Below are 20135 nucleotides of genomic sequence, written 5' to 3'. Positions count from 1 at the left end.
AATTTTTTTTTATGGACAAGAATGAAAGAAAACAATATATAGGGCTTTTTTTTTTCTTTGTTCCTGTATTTTCCTTTAGTAAGAAAGAAGATTTATATATTTATAAAATAACATTTTGTTAATTTACATCTATATTTATTTTTAAAAAAATTAAAATTAAAATATGTTTATTTGCATTAATATAAAATATGGGTAAAGTTTTAAATTTGTAGATCCAATTTGACTGGTCAAAATTGCATTTATTTTTTCATTTATAAAGCTACTTTAAGTAATGAGGTTTATTTTTACATTTAAAAAAAACAAAAAAAACAACAACATGATAGAAATTAATTCAATACATTTATTTATTTATTATTTATTTTATTTTGTTATTTTATTTTGGGATTTTTATAAAATATTCGTTTTTCTTAATTAATTTGAAATTTGGTTGATGCAGTCACATTTCCGAGTCAATTATTTATTTCTAGTATCGTGCAATGAGCCTATTATAAATTTTATAAAATAAAACTTTATTGTGTCGAAATTTTGGACGTCGTAAAAAATGAGTGTCAAGTAAACATATTATTGTATAAGATCGAAAATGTGCGGACCTTAATTTATTTGTAGAAATCAAGTTTGAGGAATGAAAGTGATGTGATTTAGTTGTTTAGGAGTTGTATATGATTTGTTATTCTTACTTTATATAGGAAAAACATGTTGTGACTGGTTGCTTTGTGTCTTATATTTTCAAATAATTTTTCTAGCAAATTTGTGAATGTTTGGTTTGGTTTGTTTATTTTCTTTTATCTATTTTTCTATTATATTTAGTTGATTGTTACAAAATGAATATTTTTCTTGAGAAATGATTAATATAAAATTGATTATAATTCATATTGTGTGTGATTGATTGACTTACAATATGATATTAATTTGTACAAAAATTTTGTTTAAGATATTTTGATAAATAATTAATACAAAATGAATGATAGTTTATTATTCTGTGTGATTTATGGATTTTACCACATATTATTAATTTATACCAGATTTTTGTTTATGGTATGGAAGGAAATAATCAAACATTTTTACTAAAGGTAAGATATAGTGTTAGATATGACAAAATCAAACTGGATATTTGGATTATTTCTCCTAAAGTGGTTGACAACTCCTCTTCTAGTTTAGGGGTAATAAAAAATGGATATTCTCAATCTTCTTTAGAATAGTAACTCAGCGTTTTAAAAAAAGAAAATGTTCCTCAAGATTTTGTCCACTCACTTGAGAAAGACAGTTTGTGTGTTATAAAACATTTCCTCAATTCATGTTAATTGATAATATTTATTTTATTCTATAAAATATTGGTATTTGTATAATTTTTAATTATTGATTTATCGGATCTTTTTGTATTTTTATTATAAAAAACTTATCTACATAGATTTTTGTCGAAAATATTTATTTGTTATATACATCGAAATTGTACCATGCATGAGACTCATACTAATTTTAAATAAACACCATAATTCAAGGCCAAGCATTTAAAAGTTGTAACGCTTACTATTTAGAGAAATTTAAAACTTTTTAAGATAATTATAGATTAAATTAAATATAACAATAAAAGAAAGAGAAACCAACAAGAACTCACTTTAATTTGAGGAGCGATGTAAGAAAGAATGTTTAGAATAAATTTTTTATATTTATTGCATCCCTATTTATACAAATATGAGAAGAAGGAAAATAATGCCATAAATTAAGGACTTAGAATTTAGGAGAAAATTATGTTTCCTAACTCTGCTAATTTAGTCTAAATAAAAAGAAATTAGATAACTAATTATTATAATTGATATCCTCCGCAAGTAGGATGATCTGGAAGAGAGATGCAAATTGGACATTAAGGAGTCAAACCGAGCTCAAAGTAGTGATTTTGTGAGTATATCAACAAGTTGATCATCAATAGACACAAAAGATATGTGAAACTTGTCTTTTAGAATATTTTCACGAACAAAATGATAGGCTATGTTATATGTTTCATACGAGAGTGGAAAACAAAATTAGCATTGAATTATGTGGAACCAAGATTGTCACAATAGATAAGTGGTTTGACTGTGGGCAGGTGACCAAGTTTAATGAACAAGGATAAGACCTATAGAAGCTCAATGGTTGTGTCAGCTAAGGCTTTGTATTCGGCTTCGGTTGAGGAATGAGCAAAATAACGTTGTTTCCGAGAGCTCCAAGAGATGAGAGTGCTACCGAGATTCATCAAGTAACTAGTGGTGGAGATACAATCATCCTTATCACCCGCCCAATCTACATCTCAGTAAGCATGAAGGGTTAGCGGAGAAGTTGCCAAGATGAAATTTCCTTTGTCGTAAGAGCCCACTAAATAACGAAATACCCATTTGAGTGAAGACCAATCTGTCATTCTGGGGTGGTGCATGAACTGCGCAAGTTTGTTGGTACTTAAGACAATGTCCAGGTGAGTAATAATTAAGTATTGAAGACTTCTCATAAGTGCACGATACTCAGTTGGGGAAGGTAAGAGATCACCAGAATCTTTGAGTAATTGAGCATTGGTAAACAAGGGAGTGGATGCTGATTTCATGTTAGTGATAACGAATTTATGGAGTAGATCAGTGATGTATTTCCTTTGTGAAAGAAAGAGTCCTGTGACAGAAGGAATTACTTTGACGCCCAAGAAATAGGTAAGATATACAAGATTCTTTAGAGAAACCTGAGCAGCAATGTTGGAAATAAGGTTGGATAGCTCTATAAATGAACTTCTAGTGGCAATAATTTCATCAACATATACTAATAATTAGAGTGTGGAACCTAATTTTTGGTATATGAAGAGAAATGCATATGTAGTTGAATTGACAAAGCCAAGATACATGAGAAACATTTGAAGCTCCGTATATCAGGCACAAGGGGCTTGCTTTAGGCCATATATTACCTATTTGAGGAGGCAAACATGATCATGGAAAGTTTTGTTTATAAAACTAGGAGATGCAGCATTAATGCGTCCTATTTGAGCGTCCCTTGAAGAAATGTATAGTTGACATCAAGTCTGCGTATGGACCATCTTTGATGAACTGCAAGTGTGAGGACAATGCTAATGGTGACCGATTTAACAACCGGACTAAATGTCTCTATATAGTCCCAACTTTGGCGTTGGTGAAAACCTTTGGCGACTAGTCGAGCCTTGTACCGATCAATCAAGCCATTTTGGTGTCTTTTGTTTCGAAAAATCCATTTGCAGCCAACCTAATTTTGAGTAGACAACTAAATGAAAAGTTCTCAAGTGTTGTTGCGGTGTAAGGCGTCAAACTCAGCTTGTATAGTTGAGCGCCAATCAAGGTCGCAGAGAGCTTGGGTGATGTTGTTGAATTCGAGTTGAAAAGAGGGTTGGACATGAAGATTAAGCTTCTTGATGGGTTTAACAATGTTGTTTTTAGATCGGATGATGATGCCACCCCCATTGGGTTGGGGTTTCCTATGAGGGTTGATAGCAGGTTGAGATTGTGGCACAAAACATTGTGCGGATGGTGAGGAAGGGGACTCGTAGTGGCCAGAGAATGGTGGGGGAGCCAAGACCTCCTCTAGGGGATTTAGGGGGTACTGACCATGGGTTGGTTTATGGGATGGAGTATGGAGAGCTGAAGTTGGCCTTGGCGTCGCTCTATACTCGGACTGGTTTGAGGGACTAGGGAGTTGTATGTGAATTCAGATTCAACAAATTTGACATAGCGAGAGGTGTAGATCCTTATAGTGGTTGGATCAAGACCTATGTATGCATGTTGATTGGCCGAGTAATCTATAAAATCACACATAATAGACTTTGGTGCAAGTTTATGGTTAGCATATGGTTTAATATAAGGAAAATAATTATGATAATCCGGGGAAATTTTGAATAATTTGGAATAGAGTGACTAGTACCCAAGAATTGATATTGGGAGTCGATTGATGAGATAAGTGGTTGTTGTCATGGCGTGAGACCAATATGTAAGGGACAAACCCAAGTGATGGAGAAGAGAGAGACTGGTTTCGGCAATGTGTCGATTCCATCGTTTAGAAATTCCATTATGTTTAGGTGTATGAGGTGGAGTGGTATGATGGCTTATACCATGGGTGCTTAAAAAGGGACGAAGATCAATATATTCTCCATTATTATCCGTGTAAAAAAATTTGATATTGTGACGAAATAAATTTGGCCCGGTCCTTTTTGGGTTGTTTGGCTCGTCTACAAGTTCTTTACATGAAAAGAGGTTTTCAAGAAAACAACAACATAAAGTGTGTTTGATCCCATCAGGCAACAAGTTATGCGTCTGGTTAAATGGTTAAGTGTTTTGCGGGCTACATACTTAATCCGTTGCCACATTTTTAATCCCCTCTTTTAGCCTAGTGGTAAAAAGAGGTGGATATTAACCCTAAGATCCTGGGTTTGAGCCCGTTAGACGGTATATGTCTGGTTAATTGATTAAGTGTGTTTGTGGGTTACATACTTAATACGTTGTCATATTTATCCCCTCTTCTAGCCTTTCGACAATAAGAGGTGGATACAACACTAAGTTCCTGGATTTAAGCCCGTCAGACGGCAAGTTCTGCGCTTGGTTAAATGGTTAAGTGTGTTTACGGGATACATACTTAATCCGTTGTTCCATTTTTTTCCTAGAAAATAACAGCATAGTTTGTTTGTTTGGTAAGCTGGGAAATATAAATATTTTTTGTTGCATTGAAGGTACACACAAAGTATTTGAGGGATAAGTAATTACGTAAAAGTGTTCCAAAATGAGAGATATTTAAACTTGAACCATTACCCATCAATAGTGAGTCTAGGGTTACCCATCAATATTGGTGACATGATGTGTCGCGCCATTATCAACCATAAAATTATTTTGAGATGTACCAGTGGTTGTAGCATGGACCTGAACCTATCTAGGGTTAGAAAAAAAATCACGAGGAGGTGGCGGGACACTAGGATTTTGCTTCTTGAAGGTGTGATATTGAGATAAAACATGACCCCTGACATTGCACCACTGACAGCAATGTTTGCGATTGTTAGGGCGTGAAGTGGATGATGTAGAAAATTGCCTAGGCTGAGTTTTGTCATAATAGTTGGGTCAAGTTTGTGCATTCAAGGATGTTATGGGAGCAGGAGCCCACCGTTGAATAGCAATAAGGGAGAGTTCTTGAATGAGAAGTTTCTCAATGAGGTCATCAAATGGAACGGTAGTGTCCCTTGCATCGACTCCATCAATGATAGCTCTATAATTATTGTCGAGGTTACGCAAGACATGATCAGTCATGTCTTCAACGGAGAAAGTAGAGCCAAAGGAGGCAAGGAGATCTGCAACTTGCTTCATAGAATGCATGTAGCTGGTATGGATTGGGTACATTTGGATGTTGTATGGAGACACTCTTTAAATACTTGAGGTGGTTGCGGGATGCCTTGGCATATGTGCACTGGAGAAGTGTCTAGAGATGATGTGACTTTGTTTGAGCTAGAGATGATGTGACTTTGTTTGAGATACCAGGGATGCCACTACAAGGGAGAGTGTGGTGAGGGGAGCATCGTATATAAGACAGTCATGTCGACGCCAGGTTTGATAAGCATGATTTGGAGACCGTTGTCACCAAAGATTCAAGGGTGGTGGAGACCGTTGTCGCCGGTGCAGGAAAAGATCCATCTGAATATTTGAGAAGATCATATCCATCGAGGAGAACTTCAACTTGAAGTTTTCAAGTGAGATAATTGGAGGGAATAAATTTGGTGACACTACTGAGGGTGATGCAACTAAAGGGTTTTGATGGCTCATGAGAGTTGTTAATAGAGAAAGAGTTGTCAGTGGCTATAATAGGTAAAACAAAAAAAAGAGCGACATCTTGTGTTGACAAAAAAAAGGAGAAGAGGATCGTTTATTACTCTAATACTATATAAAAAAGAATGTTTGGATTGAATTTTATATATTTGTTATAGTATCTAGAAGTTCCTTTTTATACAAGTTTGACAAATATGCGAAGAATGAGAATAAAGCCATAAATTAAAGACCTAAAATGAAAAAAAAATATTTCTTAACTCTACCAATTTAGCCTAAATAAAAAGAAATGAGATAACTAATTATTATAATTTGATGAGTGGTTTCTCCCATAAATCTATACCAAAAGAAATAGTTAACCAATTAAATTATTATTTTTTCAATTTTAACTTTAAAATGTAATATATATATATATATATATATATATATATATATATATATATATAGTTTTTCAATTCAAAATAATGAAAAATAAAATTGCATAGACTATATACGGGTAATGTTAATTTTAAAGAGTAAATATTATAAAAAAAAAGTTTGGATGCTTAAGTGAGAATAAAGATATGACATTAAGATTTGGTCAATCCAACTTTAGAATTATTGACATAATTTTAATATATGGTAAAAAAATATGTCCTAGACAACAATAAATATTACTAGAATTTCATAAATAAAATAATAGAACCAACCATACTTAAATAAATTAGATTCTCACTTAAAACGTCTTAAGGGGGGTTCAATATTTGGTCTAAACTGAATATCAGACCGAATTCAAATTCACCAAATTCTAATAAACCGAATTCGAATTACATTCTCGGTTTTCGAATTAAATTTTAAACCGATTCGAATTCAAATACGGATTTCAGTTTAGTTTTCGAGTTTAGGTTCCAACTCGAAAACCAAACCGAAAACCGAATTTATTTTTATTATTTATTTTTATTATATATTATATAACTTATTACATATTATATAATAAATTATCATAGGCCTTCTACTAGATCCCTACATTAAATACATAATCCCTCATTTATTTTCCCATTTCTCTAGCTGTTCACACCTCTCAACCGCCATATATTGTCGTCGTCTACATTGTATTACTTTTGTCGTTCAATTATCAAATATATATTGGTGTTAGTAATAAGCTAAGTTTGCGTGATTTATATTTTTTTATAATTGAAGTAGATAAGATTTCTTTAACAAATTATTTATTTTGTTAACTCTTTTTAAAAAAATTATCTTATGGGTAGGTGATGTATATTTGGTCTAAACCGAATATCTGACCGAATTCGAACCGAATTCGAATTTATTTAAATCGGTTCGATTTTCAAATTTGATTAAGAAAATAAAAATTTGAAGAACCCGAACCGAAATCTCGAATAACCCGAAAACCGAACCGATGAACACCTCTAGTCTTAATTAAAGTTGGTCTAAAACCCATAGAGAATCATGCTAGTATCTTATATTAAAAATAATAAATATAATAATAATAAATATAATTTTAATTGGACAACAAATTAAATTGGTTGTCTATCAAAAGTGGATTAAATAATTTTAATAAAAGCCTTTGAAAAATTATAATCCCAAATAAAGTCCAGAAAATAAATTTAATCTAATTTTACTACAATAAAAAAAGGGATAGTACTCATAAAAAATTAATTTCTCGTAGAAAAAAAAAATTGGTTATTATTTAATAAGTAAACTCGTTGCTAAAATATGTGGTCGGCATTACCCACTAAATTGCCTACCAATTTAATATTCGGTATTGTCATGATTTTTAACGCCAAATCTATATACACTTGGATTTCAATAGAATATTTATCAAATTCAGATTTCAATAGAATATCTACCGAATTTAGCTTTAATTTACGTACTATTAAATAATTACATGTCTAACTCAGAAATGAGCCTTCATTCTAATTTGGGAGTTTGATGCATGAATATGTTTTTTTATGAATCATATTTATTAGTTAAAATGTTAAAAGAATTCAATTTTTGAATTCATGGTCTGAATTAATTCTTGTTTTTATTGTTACTTAGAATGAAAATGAATAAATCGATTTAAAACTGAAAGTTAAAAAATATACTAAAAATAGCATGCAGTAAATAAGATTTATGGTGTTTTTCTGATTTTGGTAAACAAATATTTTGACATTTATTTTGTTTCTATTATTTATTTAATGTTGTAAAACTTTGTTTAGTTAATTATTTGTTTATGATGTAGGTTGCTATGAAATTTTTTTAAAATATTTGTGAACTTAGTAAATTTTTGTATGTGTCTATATTTTGATTAATTATTAAATGTTGAATATTAAATAGACATTGTAGACTTAAAAATGTCATGTACTATGTCGAAATATTTAAAAATCTATAGAGAAATTGGAATCAAAATGAAAGAACTTAAATTAAAATATTGGGAATTAGTTAGAGGAATCAAAATATAGACTCAAACTAATATGCAAAGAAAATTGAGGAGCTGAAAAAATAATCTAACAGAGAACAAACTGAAAATGTGTACAATTTTAACAAAAATAAATTATAAATGAATAAATCAATAGCTATAAATAATTTAGGATTTTATTTTTGAGAATTTAATGAATAGTTATTTACCTAATATATTATATAACTTAAGAAAAGATAAACTGTTTTGACCATTCTTAAAATTCTAAAACAATTTAGACAGCAAAATCCATATAAAAAAATTACAGGCATCTGAATGTTCATGCACAAGTAATTGTTGATTCACTAATCAGCTTTAAAACATGTCATTAACTAAGAAATGATCTGGAAGGAAGATGATTGTTTACCAATAATATTTCAAATTGCGAAGTACGATTTTGGAGAAAGTTTTGGCTGCAAAAGATGCACTAGAACATTTTGATGTTGAACGCAAAATCCTAATCGTTTCCTTGTCTTTAATTATAAGATCAATATGATGCTCTCTATTCTTGTAACCTCTATTCTTGTAACCTGATGCAGTAAACTAAGACAAAAAAAAACATTTAGCAAAAAAAAAAATTCAAAATATGTAGTTCTCAAATTACCTGCATTAGAGCGAATATAGCACAAGACTTAATCGGGGAAGAAGAACTTCTTAACATGTTAACAAAACGTGCAATTTCATCCTCACTAAACAAAATAAAAAATTTAAAAAAATAGATAAAGTTAAAACTTGAAATTATAGCATTTTTATGAAAATAATAGTTCCATTAAATACCTGCATTCCAATTGATACACATTCTTTATACGAGCAAATTGGACAATTCTTTTCAAATCGATGGTTCTTAAAGATAAATAATCACATTTCAGGGTTTCATCTTCCAAGAAACTGTTAATAAAATCTTCAATATGCTTCATTCCAATCCTTAAAGTCGGATTTCTAAACATAAGAACATATTATTATAAATGTTGCAAACATATAATAAATAAAAAAGAAGATTAAACTAGTACCTTATAGTGTATGTGCATCCTCCCGGAAGGATATGAAAAATGTAAGCCATTACTAAAACAGCCAAGAATCGTGCTAGTTCAGATCCGGAAACCAAACAAATGCGAACAAGAACTTGAATCCCTTTTTTTTCAACTAAACGAAGAGCAATATCAGGCTTGAATACGAGATTCCAAAGAGTTCTCATTATAGTCACATGTATATCCTGAGCAAAACCATTCAATTATTTCATTAAATGTAGCTCAAATTAAAAATGTTATACAATTATTTTTTTCTAAATAATTAACATATTTACTTACATCCTTAATAGAGAGTGCATCAGACACTTGACTTCCAAAATGTCTAATTTGTCCTATAGCAATGCTGTCATGAAAATAATTAAATTGTTAAATGAAATTAAAAATAGTATATTCAACCCAAAATAAGTGTTGAAATCAACTTAATTTTCACTTTACTTATTAGGTTTTGAGCTCTCGTCCAAATTCTCAACCCCACTAACTCTCTTCCATTTTTTCCATGAATAATTGGTAGTTTCCTTTGCTAAATAAACCTGTAAAATTGACACTTGTTTTTAGTATAAACTAAAATTATTAAAAAAACAACTAATGACAATAAATATACGTAAATTTATTTTAATTTAATTCCTTAATGGAGAAAATACACGGAACAAGAAACAAACCCTAAATAGTGAGACACAGCTCATAAGAGTGGAAACAAAAGTGAATTTGGTATTCCTAGACTATTTTCAAATCTAGCTATTGAGTTTTTTGTCGTTTTTGGAAGTAATTATATTATGACTGAGCTTGATATAACGCGAGATTGGTTATACTTGGGGGAAACTCGCATTGAAATTCAATGAGAAATTAACAATAAAAAAGAATTATTTGTGGCACCACCATCTTTGGGTATGCTAAGATCGAAGAGAATTCCATCATATTTAATCCATTTTGGTTTCATCCCCTTTTAGGACATACACTAAGGTCTTTTAATTGAGAGCGATTTAAATTTGTCATAAAGAATTATGGATAAAACTTTAGATGGAACTTTCCAAAAAAATCTAATTGGATTATTCTACAGCCTATGCATTAATTGGAGAGAGATCGTTTTTTTTTCTCTTGAGTTTGTCTTGTCGTTTCTAGAAACGATGAGACGAGGATTGAGCTTGATATAAAATGTGTTCCGTGGAGAAACCCACATTGAAATGTAAGGAGAAATTAGCAAAAATAATTATTTGTGACACCACAATCTTTAAGTATGCTTAGACCGAGGGGGATTTCATCATATCTATTCCATTCTAGCTTCATTCCTTTGGATAGATTTAGGCCATACACATTGGTCTTCCGATTGAGGTTTGCAGATAAAATATAGAGAAAATTTCTCTAAAAAGTTGTTAATTGGTGAGCTCTTAGTTTTTCATTCTTTCAATATTTCTTAAGTTAGTTTTGTCGTTTCTGGAGGTGATGAGACAAGGACTAAGCTTGATATAAATTGAGTTCGGCTACACTTGGGAAAACCCGCATTGAAATGCAAGGAGAAATTAGGAAAAAGAAAAAAATATTTGTAGCACTAAAAGGTATTTCATTGACATACTTTCTATTTAAAGTTGTTCTATTCGAATTGAGAGTTATTTATATTTGTCAAAAAGAATTTAGATAAAACCTTACAGAGAAATTCTCCCAAAAGTTAATTGGATTATTCTACTTTTCAAGTATTAATTGAGCAAAGTTTCACACTCGGTTTTTTATTCTTCCAATTTTTCTTTGAAGTGACATGATCAGGATTGAGTTTGAGATAAATTGAGCTCGATTAAATATAGAGAATCCCATGTTGAAATTCAATGAGAAATTAGAAGAAAAAAAAGAAAAATTAAACGTGAATTATTTTTGGCCCCACCCTACTCCCTTCCGGCCTTTGTTGAAACCAAAGGATTCCAATCTAATTTGACTTCATTCCTTTTTGTATCTTTAAACCATTCATCCTGTTCAAAGTTGTTCCATTTTGATTAAGAATGATTTAAGTTTGTCAAAAGGAATTGTGGTTAAAGTTTTTTCGAGCTATTTATTGGTAGGTTTATCATGTTATTCTAGTTGTAGTCAATTCAACGTGAAAACTTAATTGTTTACCTTATTTATGATTGACCACGCCTAGTGGTAGAATTTTCCACTTTGTAACTTTTTGGGTTAAATGAAAATTGTGACTTTGAATTAATTGACAAAAGAACTTGAATTGATATATTTCATGATGTTTTTTTATTAAACACTTTATTATTTAAGTTTAGTAAACATAATAAGAAAAGAAATATATATAACTTTAACAGGAAGTAATGAACATTTCGTCATAAAAGAAAATACTTACCAGAGCTTCAATGCCATCAACCGCTACAATTTCTTCCCGGTTCCGTTCATCAAATGACAAGTTATTAAGTGCCTCAACAGTTTTTTCACTACATCAAGAATAACATTTACAATAATACTTTGTTAGTGATTTTATAAACTAATTTATTTAGCATTTGACTTTACTATATTTGTTGGTACGTAATTCTTTTAGATTGAGTTTGTATAATATGTAATAATAATTATTTTAACGAGGTTATCCAAATTTCAAATTATGAATTCACTCTTATTAATTGAGTACTTTTTCATATTGCAAAGATATATTAGAGTTCCAAATATTTAAACCAAGTAACGTTCAAAAGAAACGATTATACTACATACCAGATATGTTTATCTTGTGAACGAATGAATCCTACGAGTCCTTGAAAGACACATAATTTGTGTCCAACTATTATACTTTTTTCATTTGTATGTACCATTCTTGTCAAGTTAGCAAAGACAAAAGCAATCTACAAAAAAAACATATATATAAATTAATAAGCACGCAATGTCAAATTAAGAAACTTTTTAACTTTTTTGTTTAAGGTTTATTATGAATGCAATCATTTTGTACCTGAAATGTGCCTTTGGGTTAAATTGTTTAATTGAGATTCTTTCTTTTGAAAATAAATTTTATATTACCTTAATATTTATTAGAAAACAAGTTTAAAAAGACATCAATTGTCTTACCAGCTCCAATACTCCAACAAACAAGCACTCTTGAGTAATAGTCACAAGGGCATTTAAGCAGCCATTTCTTGTAATTTCTATGCTTATTTTTTCATCTGATGTCATACATGCTAGTGTACCAACAACATTTCCCTGTAAAGAAGATCATTCATAAGAAAATAGAGAAGAAAAAAATAAAAATTTATTTCAAGTTAGTTCTTTCCAAGAATGCCATAGTTTAAGTGTAGATTCTTGTGAGTTGTAAAATATAAAATAAAATAAAGTGAAATAAATGAACAAGATGAAAAATTTACCAACACATTTTCGCTTAAAGAAGTCCATCTTTGTAGAAGGTTTTTCAATATTTCTAAACCACCGCACTCGTAAATAATATTCTACAAAAAAAAATGTTATAAACAATTTAGAATCGGTCAAAATAATTGTCAAACTAAAGAATTATTATGAAAATAGAACCTTATATTCATTCTCTAACATTTCTTCGCGCACTCCTTCACGCAAATACCTTAATCCATTACTAGCCTCCTCAATGATAGATTTATTCGTAGACTCCAGCAATTTCATTATAACTTTAACCCCTTCTTCGAAGGTCACAATTACAAAATTTTCATTCGAAAACAGCATATTTATTCCCTATAAAACAAATATAATGAAAACATGTGAAAATATAAATATTGAAATCATCATTATATTCCAAACATACCTTCATCACTTCTAATTGAACTCCTTCACTTGATGATTTTACTAAATTTAAAATGCTTGCCATTCCATCTAGTATTGCCTCTATTCTTTGATCATGTGTAGCATAATCAACTTCTCCATCAAAAGGAGTTGTTACATATAATGCAATTCCTCTAATCGCCCTTTTCTGTACATCCTCTTCTGAACTTTTTAAGAAATTAGTCATTAAAGTTAGACCTTCTTTAATCCAAAAGTAATTCATGGAGAGATAATTCATTGCTGCTAAATGAAGAAGCGAACGCGATAAAACTTGTTCAATCCATGGCATGATCAAGATATCTTGAGAATCCAACAATTTCGGTATGCAAGTTAGCATGGATATCAACTTTATACCCATTTCATTTCTAGGGCTAAAATTCACATCTACTTCCAATTTCGGGCAGTAAAGAGCACATAAGACCTTTAAAGTTGGAGAATAGGAAAGTAACCTATCAATAGCATTTGCACTAATAGGTGTTCTTGAAATATCCAAAGCTAACAACTTTGCAAACTTAATCCAATGCTCTATAACTAGATTTGAATCCAACTTTTTTGTTCCAGCAATTGAGAGAAATTTAACTGATAGAAGTTTTGTCAGTGCTATCTCGTCCACTCTTCCACAATCCGTAAATGCGATATCTACCAAATTGCGACAATTGTTACTTAGAGCATTAATCGCTATTGAGTTAACATCTTTCACGTCTGAAAGCCAAAGCTTCTTGAGATTAAGACAGCACATAGCAATTGATTTGATTCCTTCACTACTGATTCCATTATAGTAGCCTGAATTGAATTCGATGACTTCAAGTAACTTATTCATATCTACAATTATAGATAAAGTTACGTCGTTGACTCTCCCATAAAAGTTACCTCTTATCTCAATCAAAGTCCTTACTTTGAGACTGATTATCGCCTCAGCAGATTCTTCTCCATCAAAACAAAGTTTCTGAAGGGAAGAACATCTAAATGCAAGAGAGGGGGCTGTGGAGATATCAAATTTGTGGGCTTGAAGATCCAGTGACAACCATAAACATGGTGAAGCACCGAGAGACCACCAATTTTGGCAAACAGAAGATAAATTCGCCCTGTCGCGATAATTCAGAAGAGAAAACAGATGAATAATTATATCACCTGGAAGTTGAGTCCAGTCTATGGTTGAATTCCAGCTCCTATCTCCTTGAATTTCGTTGTTGTTTGTTGAAATCTCCTTAGATTTGTCATTTGTGATTGTTCGGAGGACTCTCTTGTTCATATCTGAACCAAATCATGCACAATTAGAGCAATGGGTACTGCCGTTTAGATTCTGCTGAAAATGGTTTTTGTGTAGTTCATGTAGCAATAACAAATAATCCATCTTTTCATTTATTTGTAATCTCACTAGATTACAACAATCCAACCATAATTATGGCCTTGTTTGGATTATACTGTTTGAGCCATAGAATTATATTGTTAAAATTTGAAACAAAATAATAAAGTCAAACTGGAAATAGCAGGGAAAATGAGGAAAATATAATTATTAGCAAACAAGAGAAAAAGAAGGAAATGAATTTATTAGGAAATAAAAAATAATATAGGAAAGTTACTTATTAGAAAAATAATTGAAATGTAATTATTATAAATAAAATAAAGGTAATGTAGGGAAAAAAGTAAATGTAATAATATAATTTCCTTTATAATTTTATAGAATTTCAAAATGGCCTATAGTAGGTACATCTGGATTTCTATATTATTATTTTTTTAGTTTGAATTATTTGATTATTTTAAAATAATCTTTCATTATATTATATGTTTTTAATAATTAAGTTATGATCAAAATATTTCTATTTATTTTATACAAAACTAAAATTTCAAAATAAAAATAATATTTTAATTTAAATGTCTACACTTTAATTAAATTAAAATTTATAATTCATATTTTTTCAAATAACCTTAAAAATCAAACAAACTGATGTCCAGGTTAATTTAAATTTCCTTTATTTTATATTATTTTTTTTACATATTTTTATTTTAGTATGGAATTACATAAATAAATAAAAAACACATAATCTTCCTTATACTTTAATAAATTATATCTTATAACTAGTTTCTTTGTTTTTTATTATTTTTTTAAATATATAAAAATATTTGAATTAAATGTAGGATTGATTATGAATTATATTAATTTGGTATTATTGAATAATTTTTTTTAATACAGATTTTATTGAGAATACACAACCAGACAGACCCACAAAACTCCTTCATACGTGAAACCTTCAACCCTCTTAGAAACTAATTTCCATGGAGTTTTAATTATTTGAAATTCAACATAATTGACAAACTTACAGAAATAAATATTGTTCCATTAACACTGAAACATAGCTTTTATTATATGCTACATCTTCATATGCTTCATTAGCAAGGCTGGTTGATACTTGTATTGTTGCCATAGCTGCAATATTTAAAAAAAAAAATTAAATGTCACATAAAATGAATTTAATATATATAGTCAATTAAGCTTCTTTTTTTTTTTTGAAAAAAGACTTAGTCGTCATTCATTAAAAATTCCCAAAAATGGGAAAAAAAACACGAGTTTAAGAGATCTTTCTAGACAGGTCTAGAATATTTTGAAGTCGTAACATTCTAAATAAAAGCTAAAAAAACTAAAAACGTAAATGAATTATCTGATTACAATACTTTCAATTCTAGTTAGTTTAAAAAACGGTAAATTCTAGTTCCTACAGATATTCCAGTTCTGCTCCGTGCTTGAAATTCTTGTTCTCGTTCCCGCGAGGGCGCTGTAATCCGATACAATATCTTTTCATAACTCTTCAACGCTCCTGTGGGTTCTGTCATATACACTTGTGTTAGAAAAACTAAGTAAGTTAACTTTAACCGGACAAAAGAACTTAATCGGTCTCAATGTTTCTTTTGCAGGTAACCGCACCGGACCGGTTGAGACATCTTATCTCAAAAAGATCCGGACAATCAAGAAAAACGGTGCTACTTCCCTAAACCGGATCGGCTCAAATTAAAAAGCGAACGAAGAATATTTCCGGCTGGCTTAAAAATCGAAGATCTTAAGGCCAACGGGAAAATACTCAAATCGATGAAATCTGTGAAAGATGACGTAATGAATCTCTTGAATGATGAACCTAAGAAGGGTCCGTGATCCGAGTCAGAAGTATGCAACAAAAAATATGATGATTAAATTATCCAAGATCTCAAGCAAATCTCTGAAATAGGTGGTCGGCTAATGCATGTCTGCCATTTGTCCTAAATGGCAAAGCGTGCATGCAATCTGAACCTGACCGACGCGGCTTCAGATGACCAATCCAGCGGAGAGAGAAAATTATGATCGTTGTCATATTTTCCATATAAATAGAAGCTCATAGTGCCGAAGATACATACGCGTGAAATCACCACGAAAAGTTCATATAAAAACGATATAATGCGCGCGAACAAGAATCAAGCAAGCTTCTCATATAATCAAGCCCGAAGAATATCCTGAGTTCATATAGCTACTCTGTTCTTAAAGTGAAATTGTTCTAAGAAGAAATCTGTGTATTTTACCAAGTGTAAAAGTATTACATCCCTGTGTGAGTGGTGTAACCGACGAACAGTAAATAAGACTCGTTCGGATTGTGTAGTGTGTTGTGTAATATTTCAGTTAGTGAATATCCTTCTCACTGTTTGAGAAGAAGGGTGACGTAGGAGATTAAACTCCGAATATCCAAAAAATCCTGTCTCGTGTTCTTCATCTTCATATTCCGGCTTACCTACTCTAACTGAACCGAAACATCTAAAATCTCAATCGAAATAACTAATAACTTCCTAAACCGAACCGACTTCCTCCTTAAACCGATATCTCCTAAATACCTTCTAAACCGAATTGTGTGAGTTGCTTCAGATTGAAACGGACATTTCCGCACTTGAACTCGGTTCAAGAGTCTGTGACAATTTGTGTAGTGTTAAGAGCGGTTCTAATCTTTAACCGGATTAGTTCTAGTTTGTGTTGTGTTGTAAGCGATTACCGATTAGCCAGACCCCGGTCCCTTATCGGCCATCCCGATCCTAACAAATGATATCAAAGCAAGGTTCTTAACACTCAAACAACAAAAATAAGATGGGAAGCATGACCCACAACGATAAGCCACCGATGCTAAATAGCGAGGCATTCAGCGACTAGAAGGCTCAGATGTATCTACATCTGATAACACTGGATGATGAGATGAAAACCATCCTAAAATATGGACCGATAAAAATTGAAAAGGAGAGTAACTCATGGACGGTTGAAGATAGAAGAAGAAATAACCTGGACAACCATTGCATGAGACACATCTTCAAAGCTATATACGATAACACGTTCAACAAAATCAAAGATTGTCAAAATGCAAAGGAAGCCTGGGAAACTATCATTCAAGTTAATGAAGGAAACGAAAGAACTAAGGAAAACAAACTCTTGGTGGCAACTCAAAAGTATGAGAACATCAAGATGAACCCAGGAGAAAACATGAAGGAATTTAGTGACCGATTCACCAGTGTGGTCAACGAGCTGTACACACTTGAAGGAGATATGAAAACCGGAAGATCATTGTGAGCCTTGAGATCTCTACCAAGTGCATGGGACATAAAAACCATGGTGATGAGGGAATCAAGCAACCTCGGGCAGATGAAACTACACGATGTATTTGAGGACCTGAAAGCTTATGAATTCGAGATGAAATCTCGGATCGAAGACGAAGCAGCAACATCAATATCAACCAGAGCTCTAGTGACATCGGTGGAGCCAGCGGTTCTTGTATCAACCGCTCCGGTTCCCGTCAAAAGCGTTGACCAGATCAGTGAAGACGTGATGGCCATGCTAGCACATAAATTCGGGAGATTCATGAAGAAGAATCAACCTTCGAACAACAACTTCAACTATAATTATGCCGACATATCCAATGTAAGATGTTTTAACTATGACGGTTTTGGTCATTACAAGTCGGAATGCAGAAGGCCAAGACGAGACGACCGGAAACCGGTGAGCAACTACCATAGAAACAACTACCAGAGAAATGACTATCAAAGAAACGACAACCAGAGAAATGAATATCAAAGGAATGACCGGCAGCGAACCAAAACCGGTGAATGGAATGAGATCTAGAAAGTACTCATAGCATCTGACGGTGGAAGCAATTGGGCTTACTCCGACACCGAAAATGACGAAGAAAGAGTTACATGCTTCATGGCACATGAAGAAGAGGTATTTGATTTCTCATCTGAAGAATTTACTAAAGAAGATTTAGTTACTGCACTCAACGACATGGTCGCTGAGTTCAGAAACTTGTCTGGTTATATACCGACTCGGTCAATCCATGAAACCGGAGAGTCAAATGGTGTCGCTGGTGAGCCAAGAGAAACCACAGTATATGAATCGGCTGAACTATCCTTAGAGAATGAGAAGCTCAAGGAGACAATTCAATCGATAATTGAAGAAGATGAAAGAACAAAATATATCACGGCTGCTTGGGAAAGATCTCGTGAAGCGGTGAATTAGATGTGTAAATATAAAAGACATCCCAAATGCAAATTTGTTCTCGGATACAAAAACGACAGATCCGCCAACCAGAACTCTCCCAACGGGATGAAACTCACAAAAGACAATCTTCCCTTTGTAAGATTTGTCAAGAGCTCTTTAACCGACAATGAGGCAGAACGTGATTCAAAACTAGAAAAAGAAATAAATTATGTAGGTCCAACCGAATTAGAGAAATGCCTTCATCCTAAGAGAAGGAAAGCCAACCGGTCAGCAAACAGAAAAACCGACACACGTTCATATAGAACTAATACACCATCACCATCACGACAACATAAGGTACTATTCGGCAAACAAGAAGTTGTCAAACCAAGTACTGGAAAATTGATTAAAACCATTACTAGGAAAGTTATCCGACTTATTAAAGTCTAGATCTCAAAGGGACTAATCAACCACGGACCCAACTGAATGTGGGTACCAGAAATGTGTAAATATTTCTTTTTTGTAGGTCAGGAGGAGCAAGCGGTTAGAAAACTCGAAATGGTACTTGGACATCGGGTGTTCAAGACACATGACCGGAAACAGTAGACTATTAGCCGATATCATCTATGAAGCCGGAGCAATGATAACTTTCGGCGACAACTTAAAAGGTAGAGATGTGGGAAAGGTAAGATTGTCCATGGCAATCTGTCTATAAACAATGTGCTTTTAGTAGAAAAACTTGCATTTTAACCTATTAAGCATTAGTTAAATGTGTGACATAGGGTACACGGTTGAATTTCATAAACATGCATGCTTAGTTAAGAATCTTCAAGGTGAGATATTCTACTAACCGGAAACAGAATATGAAACATCTACAAATAGTACTTTAACTACTTTTCTTGATGATTCTGGGATTAGACACGGGTTTTCTAGTACCAAAACACCTCAAAAAATGGCCTGGCTGAGAGAAGAAACCGAACTCTCAAGGAAGACGCAAGGTCCATGATAGCCGATTCGGGCATTGCTCAAAAGTTTTAGGCTGAAGCTATTAATATTGCATGTTATACTCAAAACCGGTCTTTAATTACCAAACGTTTTACTAAAACACCTTTTGAAATATACCATGACAAAGTTCCTAACATCCGATATCTTAGGATCTTTGGCTGTAAGTGTTATGTTCACATCAACGGCAAAAGTTATTTGACCGCGTTTGATGTTAAATCCGATGACGGAATAATGTTGGGCTATTCAGCCGTAAGTAAAACATATAGAGTTTATAATACTAGAACATTACCTGTTGAAGAAACTTCACATGTTGTTTTTGATGAATCGGTTGAACGTAATACTGCAATACCCTTCGATCTTCATAACTGAACGGAAAATTTCAATATTTATTCTGATGATGAAGATGAGGTTCCGGTTTATAGACGGTATGTCAATGATCAAACGGTTAATGCTGAGACTCAGCCTGATCAAGTTGTTTTACCGCAGGAAGTTGACGCCTTAGTGTCCACTGAGGATATCAGTCGGATTGACTCGGGTCAGCCTACCGATCCGTCTAACCTTGATCAGCTAACCGGGCGCTTGGAAGACACTACCAGAATGAACCTCAGAAGGAATAGAAATCATCCTCTTGAACTTGAAATAGG

At 32.2% G+C, this 20135-nt stretch overlaps 1 protein-coding gene across 1 annotated transcript; it reads right to left on the bottom strand.

The window, feature by feature from the left end:
* Positions 1 to 3264: 3264 nt before the first annotated feature.
* On the bottom strand, positions 3265 to 14259 carry LOC124915942 (protein ARABIDILLO 1-like). The gene is made up of 14 exons (XM_047456682.1): positions 12991 to 14259; positions 12744 to 12920; positions 12584 to 12664; positions 12291 to 12422; positions 11943 to 12070; positions 11584 to 11671; positions 9684 to 9778; positions 9528 to 9591; positions 9231 to 9433; positions 8998 to 9159; positions 8825 to 8909; positions 8614 to 8763; positions 5131 to 5324; positions 3265 to 3670 (listed from the first exon to the last, which is right to left on the bottom strand). Exons 1-14 carry the CDS (start codon positions 14257 to 14259, stop codon positions 3265 to 3267), a joined length of 3234 nt encoding a protein of 1077 aa, XP_047312638.1.
* Positions 14260 to 20135: the final 5876 nt, after the last annotated feature.

This window comes from Impatiens glandulifera, chromosome 9, assembly GCF_907164915.1.
Source record: "Impatiens glandulifera chromosome 9, dImpGla2.1, whole genome shotgun sequence".
Taxonomy (NCBI): Eukaryota; Viridiplantae; Streptophyta; class Magnoliopsida; order Ericales; family Balsaminaceae; genus Impatiens; species Impatiens glandulifera.
The sequence above is the reverse complement of the archived record's forward strand: the minus strand, read 5'-3'. Positions and strand labels throughout refer to the sequence as shown.

Excerpts from the sequence above, each read along its gene's own strand:
- LOC124915942 (XM_047456682.1), bottom strand. The coding sequence starts at position 14,259 with ATGAACAAGAGAGTCCTCCGAACAATCACAAATGACAAATCTAAGGAG. Across the intron at positions 9,434-9,527 it reads ATGCACTCTCTATTAAGGAT|GATATACATGTGACTATAAT; the intron begins GTAAGTAAATAT and ends GGTTTTGCTCAG. Across the intron at positions 3,671-5,130 it reads TCCCTTATTGCTATTCAACG|TCCCTCAAACCAGTCCGAGT; the intron begins GTGGGCTCCTGC and ends ACAACTCCCTAG.